The sequence below is a fragment of the Uloborus diversus genome, chromosome 4 (assembly GCF_026930045.1).
Source record: "Uloborus diversus isolate 005 chromosome 4, Udiv.v.3.1, whole genome shotgun sequence".
Classification (NCBI taxonomy): Eukaryota; Metazoa; Arthropoda; class Arachnida; order Araneae; family Uloboridae; genus Uloborus; species Uloborus diversus.
Window position 1 is genome coordinate 178,932,891 of NC_072734.1, and position 25,550 is coordinate 178,958,440.

General features: G+C 31.0%; 1 protein-coding gene across 1 annotated transcript; it reads right to left on the reverse strand.

Moving 5' to 3' along the window:
- On the reverse strand, nucleotides 1–22,904 carry LOC129221544 (mitochondrial import receptor subunit TOM20 homolog). The gene is made up of 5 exons (XM_054856036.1): nucleotides 22,710–22,904; nucleotides 18,119–18,174; nucleotides 5,504–5,585; nucleotides 4,066–4,208; nucleotides 1–203 (listed from the first exon to the last, which is right to left on the reverse strand). The coding sequence occupies exons 1-5, from the start codon at nucleotides 22,828–22,830 to the stop codon at nucleotides 150–152; spliced, it is 456 nt and encodes a 151-aa protein (XP_054712011.1). The 5' UTR covers nucleotides 22,831–22,904; the 3' UTR covers nucleotides 1–149.
- Between the last annotated feature and the right edge of the window lie 2,646 nt (nucleotides 22,905–25,550).

Genomic DNA, 25,550 nt, shown 5'->3' on the forward strand with positions numbered 1-25,550 from the left:
GTAACAAACTTTGGTTTAATTTCTTCTGAGTGCATGAGTAATTGCAATAAGCATATTTCATATATACATTTTAGTCCAGCTTTAGCAATTGAATTACTTGAACGCTCTACAATGATAATGAAAAATATATTTTAGACTAAAATAATTCTCTATTCAACATCTTCTTCTTGCATACGACGAGCAGTCATATTCGATACAATTCTCTGAAAGAAAAAAATGTATACAGTTAAAAGGTATGAAGGAAAATGTACAAAAAAAAAATTTGTAAGAAAAAACTTTTCATAACAATAAAGTTGATGCAATAATTTTCAATTTTAATACTTTAGGAATATATATATTAAGGAAAATTTTCATCTTTTAAAGAACTTTTTTGGTCGCAATATACAGTAAAGTCCCAAATCAAAGTTTTTCCACATTTTACGTTCTTCCATATACTAATAATGTTAGTTTAACCCAGCTGAAAAGTTAATTCCCTGCTTTTTCAAGTTTTTATGCTGGGCCAAAGTAGGTCATACTTTTTAGTTTAGGAGATATATGGTTATTGGGAAATTTTTAATTAAAAACCCATACAGAAATGAGATGCACAACGTATAAATGTATATTTTTCAAGTATAAAACGTTTTTTAGAAAGTTGATGTTTCATATTTGGTGGGTTTTATTATTTTTTGTTAGTTAGAAGAGAAAAATTTAACCCGAAAGGAAATGCTTGTTTATTATTAATGGAAAATTTGGATTGAATACATCACCAAGTTAATTAGCTGCTCTGGCCACATTCAAAATTCCAGAGTCAAACTTTTCTTCAAAACAAATATATATATATTAGGGTGGTCCTTATTTATATGGGAAATTTTTTTTCTTGGAATTCAACAAGTGACACCCCCTAGTTTTGTGACACTATAATAAAAAGTAACATGTGCGAAATTTGAACTTGATCGGTAAAAAATAACACGTGCCCCTAGGGCGTTGAACTTTAACACGTTTGATCATTTTTCCACAAATCTTCGAGTTTTTACTACAGACCCAGTTCATAGATTCTCCCAGGTTAGCAAACTATTTTTACAGTGAGGTAGCACTAAAATTGATCTTTTTAGTTAATTTATATCATCTAAGCATTTTACATTGAATAAGAATGAAATAACGCTTTAGAAACTTTACCTTAATCGTACGCTTTTCTCAATGTATCTCAATTGTGTGTATTTTTTTCCGATAGTCTTGGACATTATGTAAAAAAAATCGCTTTTGTGACTTATATTTGGTAAATTGTTTGTGAAATTCTTCGATTAATTGTGCTCCTCTTTCGGTTGTATCATTCACAACTTTCAGCACTTTAACAATCTCTCTTCCCTTTAAATAGCTTCCTTCATTTTGCCATAAATCAGGATCAAGTAGGAAAACATCTTTTGGTATTTGTAACTTATCAAGCAGTTTTATTGATTTGTAATTGATTGTATGAAGAGGAAAATTTTTAATAAGAAAGTATTTTAAATCATCTACCGTGATATGAATTTTTTTGTGCAATCATCAGACACGTCTTCCTTATCAGTAAGCATTTTTTGGAGTAGTATTTTACTATCTTCAAAGTCAATTCCTTCATCCAATACGGACAAAGCTACTAGTTTATCCTCTAAATACCACAAGTGATTTATGAATTTTCCAATCGCTGCTTCTACTGCATGTTTGTTATCATTTTGTATGCTGCTAGTGTTTTTAGCAAACTATATTATTTAAAGGAGCCTCGATTGGGTTGCTGCAAAAAACTATATCTTCAGACAGCATTTAACTGTAAAACAGCATTTAAGGGCTTTCTCCTCATGTAAGGTCAATTTAAATTGTTTCCTAAATATGAATTTTCAAATAATAAATTCCTTTTGCCACCCATCTGACTCAGGGATAAGCTCCAGGTTGCTGAAAGCATATCCCTCTCGGAGAGTCTTCACCAGGAAATATAATTACAAGTTAAGAGAATTCTCTTAAAGGGAAAGTTCGTTCTCAATAGCCACTTCTTACGAACAATAATATATCATCAACTTCGTCTGTAAGAATTTATGTGGTCTGTGTACTTGATTGAAATGTTATAAGTTCTGAATTGTGAAGATCTCTCTACAAAATGCTTAATAATGGAATATCGTGTCTAGAATTAAGAAAGGCAAGAACTTCTTTCGAGACACACTCTGTAGTACGATTTCAAGTGCATGCAATCCAATTGTAATATATCTCCATTCAGTTTTTGCTCTAAAAAATGCATGCACCATTTATGCGGCTGGTATTGCAAGCCATTGTATCAAACACTACACCTTGACTAGTTAGCAATAAAGAGCAATCAACTAAGATATCATATACAACTGAAGAAATATCTCCGGAATTCCGAGTAGCTATTCAACATTTGGACCTGAAGTTACCATGGTAAGCCTATCGGCATTCTTATTGCAGTTACATCTTGATGAAGCTTTATATCCCAGTGAATAACTACAAAATCTGAATTTAAATACATGAAATTTGATCTTTCCTCTCGAAGATTTTCTCTTGCTCTCTTAAGGGATGTACGATTGATCACAAGGTCATTTGGATCTAAATTTACTGAATCTACATAGACTTAACAAATGAACAGCATCTTTATCCCTAATATGGCATTTGTCTGATCAGTGATGAAAGGCGAGCAGATATCAATAGTTGTCAAGCTTTTTTGCGTTGTGGTAGATCAGATGTAGAAAAAAGGTTCAATAGGTTAGGATAGATACTATATATAAGGACTATGTACTGAAATGGAAGAAAATCAATTTAAAGTATAGATTTTTACGTTATTCCGATCGGAAAATTTTTAAAATTTATAATTTAGATATGAAAAATATAGTATATTTTTATGTTAGAGTAATCGAGGATTTTTCGAAATTTATATTTTAAAAATTAAAAATTGCATAAACATTTAAGTATATTTATAACTAAAGAACAAAAAATTAAAAATATAATTGTCATTTCTTATATTTATAGCATTGAAACCTAGCGACCCTATTTGCCACACCTATTACATACACAGGAAATTTTGAAAATCAACACTTCCAAAGCCTGGAGGAGGCAATTTGTTGTTGTCAAAGATCACTCATTCACAGCCTAGTCCATTCATTAATGAACTTTAGAATACCTTGTGTCAATCTTTGTGGAAAGAAATGTTCCCCTGCCGCTTAGTTTGGAACGAGCTCAGAAGAGCATTATATCTGATCCAAGGCCATTGGTGTACATGTACCCTCTGTAACATGTAAAATTTTATAGAATGAAAGTGAGATAATGGTCAGTCTGGAAGTAGCAGCATATATTGAGGTTCAAAATTACTGTAAATATAAAACGTAACAATATTTTTACACAAAAATGAAAAAATCTGCAATTTTTTCTTCGAAACTCAAAAAAGAGGGCCCTAAGGGCACGTGTTAATATTCATGGATTGACTTAAAATTTTGAAAGGATCATATATTTGTATAATGGAACAAATTGAGGGGGCTTCGCGTAAAATATCAACAACTTCAAAAATAAGGACCACCCTAATATATATATATGATAAATAAACCACACTAATTTACATTTCCTATCAGTTCTGTTGAAAACACATGGTCTGACTTGAAGGCACCAAACTTTCCACCCAAAGTTTTAGTGCCACCAAAGCCTTTCTTTCTCAACTCATCCTGACTAAGATTCACAATTGACATTAAAAATAAATTTACATGCAAGTATTTATTAGATACAGTCAAATTTGTATTTGAAAATCTTTTCTTTGGTGTAGTTTACAGATTTTTAAAAACATGCTACCAGTTTCACGTAGCATTTCTTTTTAATTATGATTTTTTTTTTTTTGGTATTCAGATATTTATATATATATATATATATATATGTGATTCATTGAAAATTCCACCTAGATTGTTGGTTTTGATGCCTTATCCAATTCTCATTTCTAACGCCGACAGAAACTTTTAAATCGTCAGTATTTGTCTAAAACCTCAATGGTATTACTAAGAATTCAAATACTTGAATGAGTTACAAACTTGATGTAAGTTGCAGAAAAAAATATTTACATACCCGACTGATAACAGGAAGCCTTTGCATCAACATTGCGAAAACATGAGGAGCAAGTTGTTGCTCTAAAATTTCTACCAGATGAGCTGGCTCTCCACAAACTGCCACAGCAGTACTAAGATGTTCCACTCCATTTTCCAAATCACCTAGATATTTGGAATTTTCAAATAAATTATCTTTGATGACAGATATTCCGTACATTTTCAGAAATTTAATTTGTTCAATAAATCATTCTTAAAGTGTAGGAAGATATTAATCTAATAGAGCCTGAATGTATTCACATCCTCATATAATGCATATTTTAATTAAATTTATTTTTCCTTTTGGGAGGAGGGGGGATACTTTGTTATAATTGTGCAATGCATATTTTATTTTATTTATTTTTTTTTTTTTATGGGAGGAGAATGGGCAATCCTTATTTATTTTTTCAAATCACATACATGTTTTAGTTTTTTTTTTCTTTGGGGAAGGTTTCCCCCCCCCCCCCCCCGGACTGTAATGCATATTTTAATTAAAAATTATTTTTTCTTTGGATCTTATTTCTTTGAATGTTGAATAGATGTTGCTCCTGTATTTTTCTGGTATTAAGAACTACTGATAAGTGCTAAGAGATAAAGACTGAAAACTTAAATATGAGAGTGGCATCTCTGTTTAAGCAATCAACCCCTACTATAACATATAACTTAATAATTTATATTAGCATTGCATAAATTAGCGTAATAATTTACATTGCTTTTGGTTAGATCTGATTTTTTTTCCCTCCACTTACCAATTGCTGTTACTATAGTGTTAATATTTTTAACCATATAGATTTAGCTCAAGGTCCCTTTTTTTCTCTAGCGAAAACTGAAAATCTGTTGGAATCCCCGATACTGAGCTGCTTTTCATTTTTGTATAAAAGAATTTACTTAAACAAGAAGTTGTGCGAAATTTGTCAATAAACAAATAAATTTTTCACTTTTGAAATGAATTGCACTTAAGTTTGTCCATTAGTTCATTTTTCACTTCATGGAGCATTTTTGAAGAAAGAAATTAAGTCTAGAAAATTTGTCGCAGAAAGTAAAATAAAATTCTGCCACAGGGGAACCAGTAATCTGTGAATTAAGTGTTCAGTTTTGGGCAGTTTCCAAAAAAAAAAAGATTTTCCAAAAAAACTCTTATTACCAGCCTTGAAATTTCCTATAAACTACATGCCACAAAAAATGATTTGTCATTAAAAGTCCATCAATAACTATTTCTAAAGATCAATATTGCTTTTACCACCAAGTATCACTAATAAAAGACTGTTGTCAATCCAAACCCTGTGTCTTATTTTAACATTTTGCAAATAATATAACCTTTGTTTGGTTACAAAAATCCTCTATGACTGTAGTAGTGTAACGCTGAACAATAAATAACTGGCAATATTTATTATTTAACTTTTAAATAGAATTTTTAGTACCTTGTGACAGGAGTTCTTCTCCCAGTTGAACTTCTTGAATGAAGAACTTTTGCACAGAATCATAATCTTTTAAATTAGGCAACTATATTAAAAAGAAAAATTTTAAAGTTTTATAGCCAACACTTTTATCAGTAATAATTTAAGATACATGTCTACACTACTGTGGGTAGTAACTGCAAATTTTCATTTTTTTACATTTGTAATCTGCTGTACGTTAGCTTTATTGTACAAGCTTGCTCATTTGGTTTCTGCTGAAAAAACGTCTTAATTCCAACATTTCCCTATTGTTAGTATTGAATCCAACACACATTTCTTAAAATATCTCAAACTCATTTCTGCAGATACCGTTTACCTGCACACGGCAGTCAGGTGTCATTACAATTGAATTTTCTTTAGGAGAATACCTTTTTATACCTCAGCAATATTATAAGTAACATTTAAAAAAATTTTACTCGAGATGCACCAAAAATTTACTGGGTTGATATTCGGTATACTGCATATTCGGCAGATAAACCAAATACTTGGTTTGACCTGAATACTTTAATATTCAACAACCAAATAATGAAAATTCGACAATTGGTGAACAAACACATGTTTTTTTTTTTTTTTTTTGTATAATGAAGGAAAATTATAGCAAAAGAAAATAGTACAAAATTATATTAATAGTATCATTCATAATAAGTTTATTTGTAAACATTCAGATGTTAAATGTAGTTTGTTGCATTTTATGATAGATTACATTAACCTTATACAGTCGAGTCCCGACTTACGTGAGGGATGCGTTCCAAGACTCCTCGCGTAAGTCGAAATTTCGCGTTGTGGAAAAATGTATACAAATGTTTCAGAAACATGCCAAATTCTTTTAGATATTTCAATACCCCTCATACTGCTTTTAAAGCATTCCTCAACTACACATTATAGTTTCTTACTTAAAGAATGGAACTTTTACTGTACTAAAAAAATAAAAAAAGCTGTTTTATTCAACATAAAATACTTAAAGATGCACAAAACTGAATGATTGATGGGAGGGAAAGACATAAAATAAAACACGGGTACGCACAGTATGTAGTAATAATAAAATGCTGCACTTAATAGTACTGTACAGTAGATACAGTTAATAATACTTATGAGTTAAAAAGATGAAGATGATTTATGCTCCATGATCAGATTGTTATTCTTGTTGAAAAATTTTAAAATATGGTTTCTTTGCCTTTTCTTTTATAACGTTTCCATTTATGGCAACAGCCCCTCTTCCTGATCTCTTTAATCTACACTATAAGAGCAGTAGGGTGGAGCTTATTTTTCAACTATGAAAATATTAACCTCTTACCCTCTCATTTTGTTCCTTTGTATGAAAAAAAAATTCAGGCCAAATATTAGCACATTTAAAGATTATTTAGAGGTAGCTCAACAACTGTGAAATTTTTAACATTGCGGTATCTTTTTTTTTTTTCCGAAAAGCAAAGATTGCTTCTCTTCCATTATTTTATAAATATACCTTGAGCTTATTTTAAATTCACATATAACTTACTAAATAGCACCACTAGGCAGACCACAAATACTTAAAAGCCATGCTAGCTCTGATTTAGCCATTTTGTTTTAGGATGTGACATCTTTAGCTGCACAAGACACATTTGGTTATTTTAGCACTTAGTTTGTTTTCAGTATTTTATTTTTGCTTCAGTTTTGAAAGCAAAATGACTGCAAAAGCCACAAGATCTCAAAGTGACTTGTATCTTCTTGGTGGGTCAGTTCCAGAATTAAAAGGTGGAAAATTGCCATCCTTGCGTAGGGCTCTGGGACATTTTTTTGCATCATCATCTTGAATTGAAGAAAACCGTAAGACAAGCTTCAACTCTGACCATCATAGAAATTGCCAAGCTTTGGCAAAAAGCTAGAATTTCTATGCGAGACAACCAAAATTGTCAAATGAAGCTTGAAGAAGAAAAATAAAGCTCGATGTTCATCAACACAGCAAGCTAAGGAAACAACTTTTCTCTCTAAACTAGAAGATCTTTTTGATGTTGCTCATGCTGATGTTTTAACTGGTAAAGCAGTCTTACAAGAAGACAAAGACTTTTTAATAGCACAAAGGAAGAAAGGTAGGTGTGGATCAATGTTAGGAGTTGATAAAAAGCTTGATATAAAAGAGAAAAAAGCTCTTGAACGAGAAACAAAAGCAAATGCCCGAATACAGCAACTGAAAATTAAAGAACTAAAAGATTCTATAGTGGAACTTGAATCATCTACTGATACTGGAACTGATAGCAACTTAAGCTCAACGGAAGAAGGTAAGAAAATGGATATCACAGAACAAGCATCAAAAAGACAGAAAAGGAAGCGAGGGAGAAAAACTATAGTTACTCCCCAACTTGCTGCAACTTTGTACAGGACAAAAGTGTCAGACCGAAAGGCTTTCTATGTCATAGCAGAAACTGCAAAAGGCTTAGGATTCAATATCAATGAATTTTCTTTAAATAAGGACTCAATTCACAGTCAAAGAAGGAAGGAAGGAGCTCAGAAATATGCAGACATAAGGACTAAGTTTCAACCTAACATCCCTCCAGTTATCCATTGGAACAGCAAATTAATTCCTGATTTAGTTGCAAAAGATAAAGTGGATCGCCTGCCTGTACTAGTAACTGGGAAAGGAATTCACCAGCTACTTGCAGTTCCCAAGATTCCATCTGGGGACAGGTGAGGTGCAGGCTACAGCAGTATTTAAAGCTATTGAAAGCTGGGGAATATCAAACAACATACGTGTTATGTGTTTTGACACAACCAATTCAAACACTGGCAGTAACTCGGGTGCATGTGTTCTTTTAGAACAAAAGCTTGAAAAGGAACTTTTGTCCTTAGCGTGCAGGCATCATGTCTTGGAACTGATTATAGGTTCAGTGTTTCAAGTGTGCATGGGAGCCACATCTTCTCCTGAAATTCCATTATTCAAACGTTTCAAGGAATTTTGGAGCTTCATTGACACTGACCAGTACGAAACTGGAATTTCAATTGACAGAGTTGATGAACTGATAAAGGATATAAAAGAAGATACAATTGCTTATGCAAAAATATACATGGAGGAGTCACATAACCAACTAAGAGGTGATTCAGCTGTATGCATTTTCATTGCACGTGTATACATGAAATCATGGATATCAGCACCAGAAGCTGCAAGTGCTCCATATAATGACCTGTTATCAATGAAGTCTTTGATTGAATATTCGGCTATTCATACAAATCTCTTGAAAGCAGCTGCAAATAAGTTTTCCAACAATTTATGGTATTTAACAGAGGAACTAGTTTCGTTGGCTTTTTTTGATAGTCATGTCAGTGCATCTACCAAGATAAAAATGGTCAGTGCTATGAAAAAACCAGCTGAAGAAAATTCTAAACAGAGGAAGATTGATCTTCAAACATTTGAGAACAAAAATTTGGATGATTTTGTAACAGCAAAATCTATGTCACCGTTCCAGGCATTAAACCTGCCCGTAGATTATCTTTCTGTTGATCCAGCATCGTGGGAAACAAGAGATGACTACAAAGAAGCCAAAAAAAAAAAAAAATATTCAAGCTTTAAATGTAGTGAATGATCATGCTGAACGTGGAGTGGCTCTCATTCAGGAGTTCAGTGGACTGATAACATATGATGAAACGCAGTTGCAGTTTCTGCTGCAAGTCATCGAGGAACACCGCAGAATATACCCTGACAGCAAGAAAGTGACTTTATCTGGGACTGTTTCAAAACAATAACTTGTTTCCAGAACAATGCCAGGTGCATTTTATAACCCAGAAACCACCTTCTTTCATGTCTCAATTGATTTACAAGTGCTATATAAATAAATGTCTAACTATCACTTTTTGTCGAAATTTTCTCTATGTAACAAACTTCAAGATCATTGAGCTACCTCTAAATATCAAAATTTTTCATTCAAACTTCATATTTAGTGGTTTTTCATCAAAAGGAACAAATTAAGAGGGTAAGACCTACAAAAATTAAAACTTTATTTTTTCAGTGCAAATAAGCTCCACCCTAAAGAGCAGCTTCCATTTCATAGTAGTTACTTTGCTTCGACTCTGTAAGCTTCAATATTGAGAATAAGTTCTGAACTTTTACGGATATTTTTTGTTTTGACTTTTTAATTGTGCGTATGGAAGATTCACTCATACTTATTGTCGCGCTATCGTCGACGTTTTGTAGTTGTTACCGAGAATCTTGGCTTTTTTTTAATCAGAAACTTTCTTTTTTTCCCATACTTCTTCCTTCCCAAACTTTAGAATAAAGTGCCACCAAGATGCCATTGTATTTCATCAGCTTTAATATTTAGAATGAAAAAATAGAAAATGAAAGATGCTGAGTGGTTATTTCATGATGCACTAACAACACGATGCATAGACTAGTTTGGTGGGGGAAGTTTGGCTGTCAATGATGCTTAAAGGGATGTAATAACACTCACGAAATCAATATATAGTAGCCAATAATGAAGCTGATTTTTCCCTCCAAAAACTTCATGTTGTGGGCGAAAAATCGCGTTAGCTCTAAAATTCGTTACTTGTGAAAAATTTGCGTTTAAGCCCTTTCGCGTAAGTCGAATCACGTTGTAGCAGGAGTCGACTGTACTACTATTTAATTTAAATATGAAACAGAAACAAAAAAAAAAAAAAAACACAATATTGAATTTTTTCTTTTTAGTAAAAAATGCAGCTAAAAACAACAACAAAAACACACATTCAATTATTATTTTTAAACATTTTAAAAGGTGATTTTTGATGAAAATATGGGATACATTTGAATATTAGATTTTGCAGCATTTTAATATCTGGAGTTTTACACTGTATTTCATACTAATTATATGAAAAAAAATTTAAAAAATCGAAACAATCAAGGCCTAATAACGGTAAACGATTGTGCAGGAACGTTTGGCACATTGCATTTTCAGGTGTCAGTGTATTATGTTTTTATTCATAAACATTTATTCCCCGCTTCTGAAAATAAGTAATCACTACAAATATAAAAATAAATAAACAAACAGATCTAAACTAAATTAGTCATTGAAATTTTGCTTTTGGACTTTTTTTTTAATTTTTAAATTAATACTTATATTTATTGTGCATTAATTTTGGATATTAAGTAGAAAAGTGTTTACTTTTTCCCAAAGACACGAAATAGATAAATGTCAGTTATTGAAATTGGCATAAAATAAAGATACAGAAGCAGTGAGAAGCAAAGGGATGCAATGCCAAAATTTAAATTTTGGAGATAACCAGTACACATGGTAGGTGAACCTCTCCTCTGTCTTGGGGGCAAGAGATAGTACTCGTAGCCCTGGTAGGTGCTGCTGTACAACATTATTTAGAAAAAATTTTTAATGAAAGCCTATCTAGAACTGCAACTTTTAATGCATTTTACTCAAAACTTAAAAATGTCCACTTACATCCCTTTGTTTCTCACTGCCTCAAATGTAACAGCAAAAAAATATTATTTAAATATTCGGGTAGAATTTCAATCGAATATTTGGTAGTTAACATCAAATCATGTATTAAGAAAGAAACTTAATCATCAATCTTTGCAGAATTTAAGGTAAATGTAAACAAAATTATCAGTGCCACCAAAGAGGGGGGCAACCACACCCCACTTTTTATGGTTCATTTATTTATTAAATTTTAATTTCTAATTTAGGAACCAAAACTAGAAATTACTGTAAAAAAATAGAAATGACAAAATTTACAGAACATAAATGATTTGCTTTACTTTGTATATGCGTAAACCAGTGGCGGCTCGTGCCTTGAAAAAGTGAGGAGGCCAGATCATGAGTCACTCGCTCCCCCCCCCCCCCCCCCGGATTTTTTATTTTTTTTAAAATTTAAACATTCTTAACTAATTCATTTTAAAAACAGGACAAGCTACAAAATATTAAAACAACTATAAGTAAATCATGAAAGATATTTATCTCATATTTATGTCTATGATTGCCGACAGCATAGTGCACTTTCACCCCCTGACTTCCTCAAATAAAAATTAATCAGATAGGGAAAAGCTACAAAATACATCACGAAAATTATCAATCTCACGTTTATATCCAGTACACTTTCCGGCGCTACAGTACGCCTCCTTGCAGCACTGGTAAGAGGCTGCAAAGGAAGCCCTTTCACCCCCTGGCTTTTCAAAATAAATAAATAAATTTCCAAAATCAATATTAATCTAATGTTTTTAATAGTAATATTGTTTTTAATCTTTTAATAAAAAAAATTTTTGAATGAGTAAAATTAATTTTGTGTTAAGCAAGACCAAACTACAAAATGTAAAAATATTGTAATCAGAGAGATTTGTAAAAATTATGAGTTAATTAACTTTATCAAAGATAAAAATACATCTCACTGTATTCACTTTAAAATAAATAAAATAAAGATAGATAAAACTAAATTTTAAAAAAACTAAAAATAAATAAATAAATTTAAGAATTTAAAAAAGAAATCTCAGTGATTTACATGCGGGTGTACCAATCTGCATATGAATCCGCTGGCACCCATGGGCCAGATTCAAAAATCTTATGCAGACAAAGAAAAAAAATGGAACTTTTTATTTTCTTCAAATTACTGATAACTTGTCACATTTTCTTTAAAACTACATGAGCAGTAATTTAAAATTAGTAATAATTTCTGTGTATTAATGGGAAGACATTTTTTGAATCGAAAAAAAAAATTCTTGTAACGATATATGCACGCATGTACATCCTACATAGTGATGTGGATCGGGTAAATACCCAGTGGGTAGGTAAATATTTTTTGGGTATTTACCCAAGGCCTGGGTAAATACCCAAAAACTGGATATTTTACAAAAAAAATGCAAAAAGTGAGTCTGAAATTTTTTTTTAAGTCTAAAAATGAAATAATTGTTAAAACTGATACATATATATGTATTGCACAGTTTATAATATTTTTTATTGGAAGACTTGATGAAATTATGAAAGAAACATATCATGAACCAAAGAATCTTTCTTTTCAATGTCATAATTGGACAAGTAAAAGACATTTAAAGATGAACTTCAGGATTTCAAAATCACAATCTAGACTAGTCATATCCAAAATGAAAAAAAAAAAAAAAAAGAGGAAGCATGAGGGATGCTTGGAAGAATTTACTGAGAAGTTATTCAGACTATCATGTTATTTATTTATTTTATTGCTGTTTACGTGATAATGTGGCAAATATAGAAACAGTTTTCACATTAATAAGCAAAAAAAAAAAAAAATGTTTTCTGTTGCCTTGCTCATTTGCATTTGCTTCCCAATGCATGATAAAAATCTATTCGAACTATTTTTAATACACGGAATTAGTGATGTCGGGTGGGAAGGTAAATATTTTTTGGGGTATTTATCCAAAGGCAGGGTAAATCCCCTAGTAATTGCGCATTTTGCCAAAAAAAAAAAAACAAACTTTAGGTGGTATCAAAAAGTGATGATTTTCTTTTTAAAACATAAACTGTAAAATGAAAGATTATACATTATAATTTCTTTAATTAAAGGCGTAATGAAATCTTATAAAAAAAACTGTCAGAATTTAGAATGATCTATTCTAAAATGTAAATAGGATAGCAGGATAATTTAATTTTTTATGGGGTAAAGCAAAGGGATTTAAGTTTAATTTTGTCACATAGATGGTGCTAGTACAACCTTTCATCTTTGATTTTTCATAATATCATGCTACTAGTTAGTTTTCGCTTTGAGTTGTAATCAGTTTGTCCAAAGCCTCCTAAATACTAAATGCCTATCACATTTGCTTTAAAAGTGATCCTCCGCCGGTACGCAAACAACGCTACTACCTGACGGAAATACATGGATGGTGTTGCTATGACAATGGATCCAAACAATTCAAATCAAATCGTTAATTGGTTAATTTAAAAATTTTAATTTAGAAGTTAACCAATTGTTTTCTCCGCTTTTAATTTCTAATGTTTTTGACCTTCGATAGTTGGCAGTAGCCAGAAGACCAAAAGAAGACCCAAGTTAGTTTGTCACTCACTTTGTATTCGTACTGGCAGAACTTTAAATTTTTCTTTGAAAAGTGAAAAACAAAAAAGAAAGATGGGGACATTGATTAGGCATATCCAACACATTTAATGTGAATATCATATTAGATTGCTAAGTTGTTTCACACAATAATTCTTTATATATGTGATCAAAATACAATTTTTGGGCAAAAATTTGTTTTGTATATGGTTGATTATATATATACATAGTGGAATAGACAGAAAAGTATTTTAGTTGAATATAAATTTTTGGAATAAATACCCAGGTAAATACCCATTTTGGGTATTTACCTGGGTATTTAGGGGTAAATACCCATTTTGGGTATTTACCCCTAAAAATAAATACCCAGGTATTTTACATCACTAATCCTACAACACAACAAACAACAGTGACGCAACTAGAAAAATAATTTTTAAGGGAGAGGGGGCACACTAGGAAAAAAAATCTCATCAATTTTATTGATTTGCTCATCAAATCTCTCAATTTTGAAACTCGTAGTTTTAAAAACGCAATTTTAGACGGTCTTTTTGATAATGTTAGGGGAAGGAATGATACAAAGAATTTGTAGAAATTGAAGCCTTAAACAGCGGTTAATAAGCTACATATATTGACGTTAGGGTAAGGGATGAGGCTCCGGGACTCTCCCCGATCAGTTTTTTTTTTTTTTTGAAAAATAAAAAGAAGTCAATTCCTCTTCCAACATCCAATTTTTTCGAAATTGCAGCTCCAAAAACGCAATTTTAGACAAATTTTGAAGATTTTTTACAGGAAGGGGTTCTGGAGCTTTCCCCTGGATTTTTTTTCAAAATCGTTTTTTCCAAAAACCACAATTTTAAGCGATTTTTGAACACAATTTTAAGTAATGTTATAAGGTATTCGTAGACTTTCCCTGGAAATTTTGCGAAATTCAAGTTCTGCAGATAAAAGTTGATGCTCCGTAATATTTTTGGTGGGAGTGAGGGATTAGGAGAAGAGAGACTTTTATTTTCAGACGAACTTGGAGAATAAAGGAAGAAATAGGATGGGGCCAGGGGGGGACTAACTGACAAATTAACTGTAACTATTGAAAATTTTTTAATTCAAAGATTTATTTTTGAAAGAAATCAAGATTTACCCTAACATCATTATTTTTATAGAATTAAAATCTTTTCTGTCCTGTCATGTTTCTTAGATAGGTTTTGATTTAACATATAATTTTAGCAACTAAATTAAAAACGTGTAGAAGTAATAACTTTTAAGGTATATTCAAAAAAAAAAAAAGTCTAAAAATAATGACTTTTCTCTAAATTGTCATTATAATACGCTAATTACTTGAAGACAAAGAGTCAAGAAAGGAACAAATGGTCCATTGTGCAAATGAAGGCTTTTTCCTTTACTGTATGTTGTTTATATTACTTAGCCTGAATTCCGTAAGAAGAGCATTCAAACTGTGTAAAATAAACAACATACAGGTAGGGTAACAGTCTCAGCGAATCCTGCTGTAAATATTGAGGCTCAATGTGTTGGTGTTGAATGAAAAAAAAAAAAAAAGACAATCCTCGGCAGTGTATATAATTCGCACCTCATTAATTTTACACTTTTTTAACAGATAATACAAAGATTATAAGCAAGAAAATTTGGTACAATTAATTTTTTTTTTAATTTCAAGCACGTACGCAAAAAAAAAGGAAAATAAATAAAAAGTTATAAATTATTGCCTAAAAAAAGTAAGGGGGTCCGGGCCCCCTCCAGCCTCTCCCACCAGCTGCCACTGGTGTAAACATTATTTAGCACAAGCAGTACTTTTTAATATATATACAGGCAAACCCATTAACACAAACTTGCTTAACACGAAATTTCAATTAGCGCGAAATAAATGCCATTCCCCATCAGATAAAACTACAAATTAGTGTTAACTAACTCACTTAACACGAAGAGTATTTAGACCAAATCCCGCATCAGACGAAGAAAATTTTATGGTCTTGAAGAAAAAAGGGAACAGAAAAAAGAAAATACCCATACTTTTACATGAAATTACTTTTGAAAGTCGAAAGATCTGCACTTGATGTGCAAGCTACATGGATGGCAGCAAGAAAATTCCTCTCCTGGTGTAGGAAAAATCGGGAAAACCACGTTGCTTCAAGAAAGTGCGAACTTTAGCTGTAGACTATGCTTACAGTAAAAAAGCTTGAATGAACAGTGAAATCTTCACCAAGTAGCTGGCAAAACTAGATTTAAAATTTCATCCTGAAAAAAAAAGTCTAATTCTAGACACCTGTTTTGCCCATGTAGAGGTTTAAGGTCTAAAAGTGATTACGTGTTTTATAGCCCAACACTGCAGCGAAAATCTAGTCCTTTCGATCAAGGAAAAATCAGATGTTTGAAAATGCACTAGCGTAGAGAAATGGTCCGAATAGCCATTGCCTGTTTCGAATTACTTGTGTTTCTACCTTAAACTATAAATTTTAATGCTTGGGGTGTACATTTTTGAAAAAAGGTACTTTGATTCCTATATTTTCTAAAAAACAAGAACAAAAAAACTTGTTAGCTTACACAAAATCCGGTAAACGTCAAAATCAGTTAACGAGAAATTTGGTTAACACGCAATATTTTGGTGTCCCCGTCAAGTTCATGTTAACGCGGTTTGACTGTATTCATTGTTTAGATATCAGTAAATTGATTGTTTTACTTAAAAACAAGCTATACTTGTTCAATAAAATTATTCCAAATGTTTGTGATATCTCAAAATACTTTGGGGTAAATAATTAAGTCCAATTCATGTCTAAGAGTTTCTTCCGGGAAATTTATTGTATACAAAATTCATCAAAATCTAAATAAAAACATAAGTCATAAGTTGCTAGATTTACATCTATTACCACTCATTTGATCACAAAACCAGCCCCAGCAAAATTTTGTACTTTTTTTTCTCTCTCTCTCTTTCTTTGTTTTTTTTTTTTTTTTCAGATTTATTATTATTATTTTTTTTTTTTTGGTGCCACTAAAAGTGATATTTAGGGCTTTTTGTTTTTTTTTTTTTGCCCCCCCCCCCCCCCCATTTTTTAGTCACAACCGCCGTCTCTGAAAATTAGTCATTTACTATGTAAATTTGTTTTTGCTTATGAAATGATTTTTTAATGTAAATAAATTTAGGATTTTAAATGCATTTACATTTCCCAAAATAGACAAACTGCGTAAAATCAACATAAAATAGAAATACAAATTAGTTGAAGTGCAACCTAGATATTCAGTTATTCGACTGAATATTCAGCAGCTATAATTTTTGGTATTCGGCAAAATATGGTATTTGGTGCATCTCTAATTCCAATAATAATATTAGAGACGTACTGAGTACTCGGTAAGCACTCAGTACTCGTCCAATACCGAGTAGTGGTAAAAAATTTAATATTGTTCAAAGCAGATTTTACAATAAATAAAAAATTACAAGCATATAATATACTGCAATTATTTACAATTCAAACTTACTAGTCCAATTTAAATTTTGAGAATAATGAAGTTTGCTATGCTTCAATGGAGTAAATTGTATATTTTAATGCCCCAAAGTTTATGAAATTGGATTTTATAAAATGGATTTTTGCCACCAACAAAATTATTTATAAAAAGCATGAAAATACTTTTTCTTAAAAAAAAAAACGTTAAAAGCACAAATGTGCAGGAACACTGCAGACACGTGTTTTGGCATTACAAGGAATGTTTTTTTTTTCAATGCACTAAAATGTGAGCTTAGGGATTTAAAGACATCTGACAAAAGTCAGATTTTTTAACATTCATTAGCTCAGATTTTATGCACTGAAAAAGACGTTCCTTGTGATGCAGAAACAGGTGTCTGCAGTGCTCCTACACATTTGTGCTTTTAACGTTGTTTCATTTGCTTTTAAAAATTATTTACTTTTGATGGACTAGAAGTATAGATTGATAGAACTTGTTTTAATTCCAACTTGATTAATCCTCATTTTTATTTATTTATTTTTAATTTTAAAAATGACTTATTTTTAAAATCATTGACACAAACAAAATCTTTTAAATACTGCATAGTTAAATTTCAGCTGGAATTTTGTTTTAAAAACTATTATTTGGACACGGAGGTCTACACTACTATTCCAATGAGTTCAAAATTTGTCACGTGTGTGTCGGTGGTTCTTCTTAAAACATAATTGGAACTCGGTACTTGGCACGTCTCTAAATAATATTATGATAGTAAAAGTTGACTAACACAGTAAAGAGTCATTTCACGATAATTTAGACACTTACATAGAGTCCGTAATATGACCTTTTTTTTTGCCATAACTTTTTAATTTACTGTTTGATTAGCGTATAATTTTATTTTGAGCTTTTCCTACAAACACACGAACTCAAATTAAAATAATTTGCAAATCAAACAGTAAATATCAAAAATACCGTGAAATGACCCTAACACTTAAAATAGGATTTTACATTAAGAAAGGTTGAGCAATCAATATAAATAAATAATGATGTAAAGAAATTTTGTCTTGTTTCATTAAACTAAATATATTTTTTAGTTTAGTAAAAGATTATAAATAAAATAAGTTGTAAAGAAATTGAAAATTTTAGTTAACAGTTCTGATTTTTTACCTGGATCTTCGAATTTCTGTCTGCTTGCTTCTTTTGTAAAAGTGCCTTAGCTCGTCCTGTACAAATAAAAAGATTACTTTATGCATCATAAAAAATACTTGCATTATTTTAGCAAGAAATTAGCTTGAGAATAAATAAAGAACAAATATTGAAAGCTATAAGAACTTCCACAAAAAAGTAAACAGACAACATGTAAATATAACAATGAGTGCGATTCTCGAAAAAATGTCCTGTGCATAATGCTAAGTATTTTATTTTATTCAAGTAACTATTAATTAACAGGGGTCTGTCCAGGATTTTTCACAGGGTCCATTTTTTGTGAAAAATCAAATAATTTTGTGAAAATGAATTAATTTTGTGAAAAATCAAATAATTTCACAAAAAGAAAAGTGTTAAAACGAAATGTTAGAATTTAGAGATGGCACAAACTGCATCATTTAAACTTAGAGTGTTTTCCTCTTCTATGTCAAGAATATCATTCTGGAGTGCATTTTTAGTATTTGGTAGGGAGGGGGGGGGGGGGAGACGGCATTGCTCTCTAAAGTATCAATACTCATCTACCATTCTACATTATGTTAAGTTATACCAGAAATATTTCTGTACAGTATTTAAAATAATTGTATTAAAAAAAAATCAGACAAGGGTTCAGCATTTAACTTTTTGGCCCAAGACATTCTTAAAAAGTAGAATTTTGTTTAAAACTTATAAATTCCGTGATTTTAACAAAAAAAAGACTATTTGTTTAGGTCTTAACAAAGCGTACTAAACATCAAAAATTCGAAAAATCAAATTCCCATAGCGGATGCAAAGAGATCGCAATTCTCAAAGTGAAGGCATCAAAAATATAAAAACAGCTTGTTCAACAAATATTTTTGATAAAATTATTTTTAAATTGCATTTCAGAGTCCTATGATCAACATATCATTAATATCTATGGACACAGTTGAAGCAAAAAAAAAAAAAAAAATTAAACCATCGATTCAGCATTTTAATTTTTGACTCATAAAAGAAAATGAAATTTTGCTTTTAAAACTAGAAATGAAAGTTTTAACGGAAACAAAGAGACTTTTTATTTATTTGAATCTTTATAAAGCGAAGTTAGCTTGAAAAAGGAACAAAATATGATTCTCATAACGGATGTTAAAAGATTGCATTTTTCAAAATGTAGACATTTAAAGAAAAAAAACGGTAATTAAATGAGTTTATTTAGAGTTAATCATCCTTGTTAACATCGAAAAATCAACCCACCCATATAACGTTTTCCCCAAAATAACAGTTAAACATCACATGCACCTCACCGTAAAAGCGCAAATATTGACAAGCTGATAAAATGATGAGAATATTTTCTAATCAAGTCATTATAAAGGTTCAACGCCAGACACTAAGTGGTGATAATTTTGAAGTTGGTAACCCTATCTGAAGTGATCATATTTTTTCTCAATCCTTACTATCCCTTTGCAGTTCTAAGTTCATTTTCGCTGATTGATATATATTACAGGGGTCTGTCCAGGATTTTTTACAGGGTTCGTTTTTTGTGAAAAATCAAATAATTTTGTGAAAAATGAATTAATTTGTGAAAATATCAAAAAATTTCGCAAAAAAAAAAAAAAAATTGTTAAAACAAAATTTTAGAATTTAGAGATGGCACAAACTGCATCAATTAAACTTAAAGTTGAGTGTTTTCCTCTTCTATGTCGAGAAAATCATTCTGGATTTTTTTTCTGATATTTGGCGGGGAGGGGGGCATCGCTCTTTCAAGTATCAATATTTATCTACCATTCTACATTATGTTAAATTATACTAGATATATTTCTGTACAGTACTTAAAATAATTGTAACAAAAATATAAATAAATAAAATAAAATTCAGAATAGGGTTCAGCATTCAACTTTTTGACCCAAGACACTCTTAAAAAAGCACAGAATTTCGTTTTAAAACTTTTTATTTTAACGAAAATAAAAAGATATTTCAATTGTTTACCTCTTAACAAAGCGTAATAATCATCAAAAATTCGAAAAATCGGATTCCCATAGCGGATGCAAAGAGATCGCAATTCTCAAAGTGAAGGCATCAAAAGTATAAAAACGGCTTGTAAAAGAAATATTTTTGATAAATTTTTTTTAAAATTGCATTTTAGAGTCTTATGATAAACATATCATTAATATCTGTGGACACAGTTGACCCAAAAAATAAAATAAAATAAACCATCTATTTAGCATTTTAATTTTTGACTCATAACAGAAAATGGAATTTTGCTTTAAAAACTTGAAATGAGAGTTCTAACAGAAATAAAGAGACTTTTCATTTATTTGAATCCTAATAAAGCGAAGTTAGCTTGAAAAAAGAACAAAATATGATTCTCATATCGGATGTTAAAAGACTGCATTTTTCAAAATGTAGACATCTAAAGAAAAAAAAAGGTAATTAAAAGAGTTTATTTAAAGTTAATCATCCTTGTTAGCATCGAAAAAAAAAACCCATATAATTTTCTCCCAAAATAACAATTAAACATTGCACCCCACCCACCACCGTAAAAACGCAAATATTGACAAGCTGATAAAATGATGAGAATATTTTCTAATCAAGTCATTATAAAGGTTCAACGCCAGACGCTAAGTGGTAATAGTTTTGAAGTTGGTAACCCTATCTGAAGCGATCATATTTTTCCCCCACCCTTACTATCCCATTGCAGTTATAAGTTCATTTCGCAGATATATATTATTATTGTTTATTAAATCATGAGCAGGGAGAAAAGTGCTTACCAATGCCTTTTCAGAAAAGTTTACAACAACACCGCTGCTAATTAGCTGTGATAAAACAAACAACCATTATATTTATTTGGCAGTAGCAATTATTTATCGCTTGCAGGAGCATCCCAAAAGTGCCAGGAGCATCCCAAAAGTGCCGTTTTTTTTTTTTTTTTTTTTCAAAATTAGCCGATTTTGTATAAGTTTATCCCTCTAATTTGACTTAAAAAAAGGTTCCAAAAATTATCGGTTTATACACAGAAATATGCCTTATTTTGCTTTCAGATTTGCTCTTTCAATAAACAATTTGTGACAGATCCGATCTTGTTTATCAGAATTTTGTGAAGCGTCCGTTTTGTTTGATCGGGATTTTGTGAAAGGTCCGTTTTGGTTGATCTGATTTTTGTGAAGGGTCCGTTAACGGACCCAAATATCCTCTGGCCAGACCCCTGATTAAGTATGGGATTAACTGTTATGCTTTGATAATATATTAAGGCATGTATTATTCCCCAATAGCATTATTTTTGAAGGCTTTGGTTAGCTAGGAAAAAATAAATAAATAAAAAAAAAATAAAATAAACTTAGCATTACGCACAGGACATTTCTTCGAGAATCGCCCATGAGCTATTTTTGTTTTGTTATGTAACAAAGCGAGGAGTGGTAACAAATAGAATTTCCTTAGTTCTGTTTATAGTATACTTTCAAGCTATTACTAAAGAATTTTAAATATATGCGATTATGCTGTGTAACATAAACGACCGAACAGTCAAGAAAGCAGTCTCCATTTGCACAAGGCTAGACCGTTTGCTCCTTTGAATTTACTGGTTGTCTTAAATTAATTAGTGTACTATGATCAAGATATTTCAAAAATAAATCATTATTTTTTAGATTAATTTTCATTATATTTTAAAAATTTATGCTTCTCCATGTTTTTAATTTAGTTGCTAAAAATGTATGTAAAACCAAAACAACTTGGTTTTTTGACATTGTATTATTATTGTATTTTTCTTCAAGCCCAAGGCCCATTTTTGGACCTGCGGACCTAGTTGTGAATAGGCAAGAAAAAAAAGTATACACACATTAAATGAAAATATATCGAAATTTTTGCTAAACTATTTTTACTAGTTAGTAATTTTTGTATACTAAATGTAATTCATAAAAGTTAAGTGAGAAAAGTAACAATTAACGCTTTAGTAAATAAAATTGTTTTACAGCTTGTATTACCATATTTAGTGTATGTATGTGAGCACTTAAAAAAAAAAAAACTTTTTAAACCAAAAAAGCATTGGAACCAGGAGTGCAAGTGGACTCAAGTAAAATTATCTGAAGACTGTAAAATTTTCAGAAACTTTGAGGAAGCTAATATGGTAATGAAATAATGTTAAATTATTAAAACACGTACTACTAGTCAAAGCAATCATATTAACTTGTTTGCTTGAAAATTACGAGAAAAGTTTTTAAACAGATCCGTCATTTAGGGGGATTGAGGGGGGACAATAGCCTCCTCCCCCCTCGGAAAAGGTCAAAATGAAGGGTGGGCATGATTTTAAACAGGCATAAATAAATAACTCAACAGCTAGCTACATCACACAGCCTGTATCCCCCCCCCCTTTTGTTTGCTGAAATACTTAGTAAAAGTGATTAATTAATTAAGAGGAAAGGTATTAAAGTACACAAGAAAACATTTTTTCTGCAAACAACCAGTGATCATACCCAGGCAGTAAAATATACACAAAAAGCAATGCATTTGTAAATAATTTTTTACAGAAAAGAAAGAAAGACAGCTGGAGTTTTCTGGAAAACCCATTGAAACTGAAGAAAAATTTGGAGGTCGTAAAACTTACTGTCCCTTAAAATGTCTTTGAATTTGGGATCACTGCGGCGTTTTCGGTCAAAATATATGCAATACCCAAGAAACAATGTACCACATACTCCAGCAGCAACAACTGCGGTTTTCGATAACATTATTTTCCAATTATAAAATTTAATTTACAGTAAACAAATATACACGAAAAAGCACACAAGTTAGCGATAAAAGAGAGAAGGTTACGGTCAAAGTTAAAAATATACACCGGCTGATTAGGAAGAAACCGTGGAAAAATACAGTTTTAATATAAAAATTCACTCACAAACTTGTAGTGCAATCTACATCCATGCATTTCAATGCTAAAAAAAACATTTTTCTTTGAACAAAACAGTTTTTTAGCTGCGAGATGTATACAACAGTAGCAGAGCCGTGTCCAAGGGGAGGGTTTTAGGGGTTAAACCCCTCCCATTGAAAAAAAAAATCAGTGAATCATTAAACGATTTTCCAAAACGTATTTTAAGTTTTAATTAATTTTAGAGTTAAACTCTGATACAGTATTCACCCTCTTTAATATTTCCCCATGTTTAACAATTACCATTTTCCTCAATTGTAGGATTCCCAAGCCCCTTCGCTTCTAAGTGCTTGAAAAAATGAAATGGCTGGAGAGTCCGGCAATGCTGTAAGCATGCAAGGGAGGAAAATTACCTATACGAATATTAGACAATGACGTAGCCGCCCCTCCCCCAAAAAAAACTTAGGGGGCTTGGAAAATGGTTACTTTGCTTACTGTTTTTTTATGGTACGCCTTTAGTGTTGGATGAATTAGTCGTTTCACACATTAGAAAAATGTTTCTATGCGAAACAGCAATTTTTTTTAATACAATTTTTATTTTCATTAAATTCCTGTTCAATGTTATTTGATGGAAAAACAAAAGAAAAAAAAAGAAACTAGAATTAGGTGGCATAAAAAAATATGTGTGCTTTTACAAAATGTTCAACTGTACAAATAGGATTTCATTTAGAAAAAAAAAAAAAACGCAAAACGTAAAAAAAAAAAAAAAAAAAAAAAAAAAAAAAAAAAAAAAGCCTCGTTATCGAACTAAAATGAACTATTCAACACGGGTAGTTAGTTTTCCTTTGACAACGTGTTAGTTTTCCTTTGACAACGTAAGTTACATAGGTAAAAAGTTTCAACCCCTCCCTTTATGAAATCCTGGACACGGGCCTGAACAGTAGTATTTGTACTTCCCAGGTCAAAATTCATGCTAGAAATTGTTTGCTTTATAGCATCACATGCTAATTTCTAGCAAGAAAAACTAGCATAAACTAGCAAAAATCTTTGCTTTTTCTAGCAAACTTACTAGCATGCCATGCAGTGTTTTGGAACACTTTTCATGCTTTAAAGCATACCAATTCTAGCTTGTGTTGCTTTTATTGTTTGCTTTTCTAGCAAGATTTCTACCACAGGGTGCTTTATTTATAAGCTAGTCTAGCAAGATTTCTAGCATCTGTTGCTTTTTATTTTTTGCTTTTATAGCAAGATTTCTAGCATCTGTTGCTTTTTATTTTTGCTTTTGTAGCAAGATTTCTAGCATATGTTGCTTTTATTTTTTTGCTTTTATAGCAAGATTTCTAGCATCTGTTGCTTTTTATTTTTGCTTTTGTAGCAAGATTTCTAGCATCTGTTGCTTTTTATTTTTTGCTTTTATAGCAAGATTTCTAGCATCTGTTGCTTTATTTTTAAGCTAGACTAGCAAGATTTCTAGCATCTGTTGCTTTTTATTTTTGCTTTTCTAGCATACATTGCTTTTATTTTTTGACTTTTGTAGCAAGATTTCTAGCATACGTTGCTTTTATTTTTTGACTTTTGTAGCAAGATTTCTAGCATACGTTGCTTTTTTCTCCTGCTTGCAAAGCAAGATTTCTAGCACATGCTGCTTTTATTTTTTGCTTTTATAGCAAGATTTCTAGCACACACTGCTTTTATTTGTTGCTAGTCTACCATAGTTTCTACCATCTGTTGCTTTTCTAGCTTGATTTCTACCTTTTGTCTTGCTTTAATTTCTGCTACTCCAGCTACCTTCTTACCACCCACTGTTGGTTTAATTTTTCACTTTTATAGCATTAAACAAGTGTCTTTCACCGAGGTTATTATAAAATTCATTTCAGACTTATATAATAAATTACTAACCTCTCCAGTGCTAAATAAAAATGGCATGCAATAAATAGGAAAATAAAAGTACAAAGAACACTTAAAATCAAATTTATTCAATTAAACTTTATTGTAACGCAGATTCTGAATTTTATCGGATAAATATTTGTTCCTTCTCTTCATCTCGGTCTCAATTCCAGAGGAGTCCTTCCCTCTTTTCAGTAGATATTTTCTCATTTTGCTCTAAAAAAAAAAAAAAAAAAGAATGAACAAATAACAAAACAAATAAAATAAAGCAATAAATGATTTCTAACGTAGCACTTTGAAACGCCTTAAACTAATGCAGAACATTACACTGCAGTGAGACATATTTTGAACCCACATCATATATAGTGCAACTTAAAAGAAGTTACAATATTTATAGCCCATAAACAAAATGAGCATTAACTTCACATCTTATCGAGAACTTAGAATTTATCCAGTCATAATCCAAAGATTTAAGTTTTGGACGTATTTCAACTGTTTGTATATCATCAACTTTTGGTTCTGTTCAAATGAAATTGGCAAAATCACAATATCTTCCTTTTGTGAAATCTACAACCTGCAAAAATAAGTGCTTTTCACTACCTTTGAACAAAAGTGTACACACAAAATAGCCTAAAATGGTAAAAAATCACTCTAAGACAACTGGCATATTTTCTCAGAACACCAAGAACTTGAAATGCA

Bases quoted from the DNA above. Each gene is read 5' to 3' on its own strand.
- LOC129221544 (XM_054856036.1), bottom strand. From the start codon at position 22,830: ATGTTATCGAAAACCGCAGTTGTTGCTGCTGGAGTATGTGGTACATTG. The intron at 18,175-22,709 runs GTAAGTTTTACG...TTATTTGTACAG, and splicing joins CAAAGACATTTTAAGGGACA to GACGAGCTAAGGCACTTTTA. The intron at 5,586-18,118 runs GTAAAAAATCAG...TTTTTAATATAG, and splicing joins ACAGAAATTCGAAGATCCAG to TTGCCTAATTTAAAAGATTA.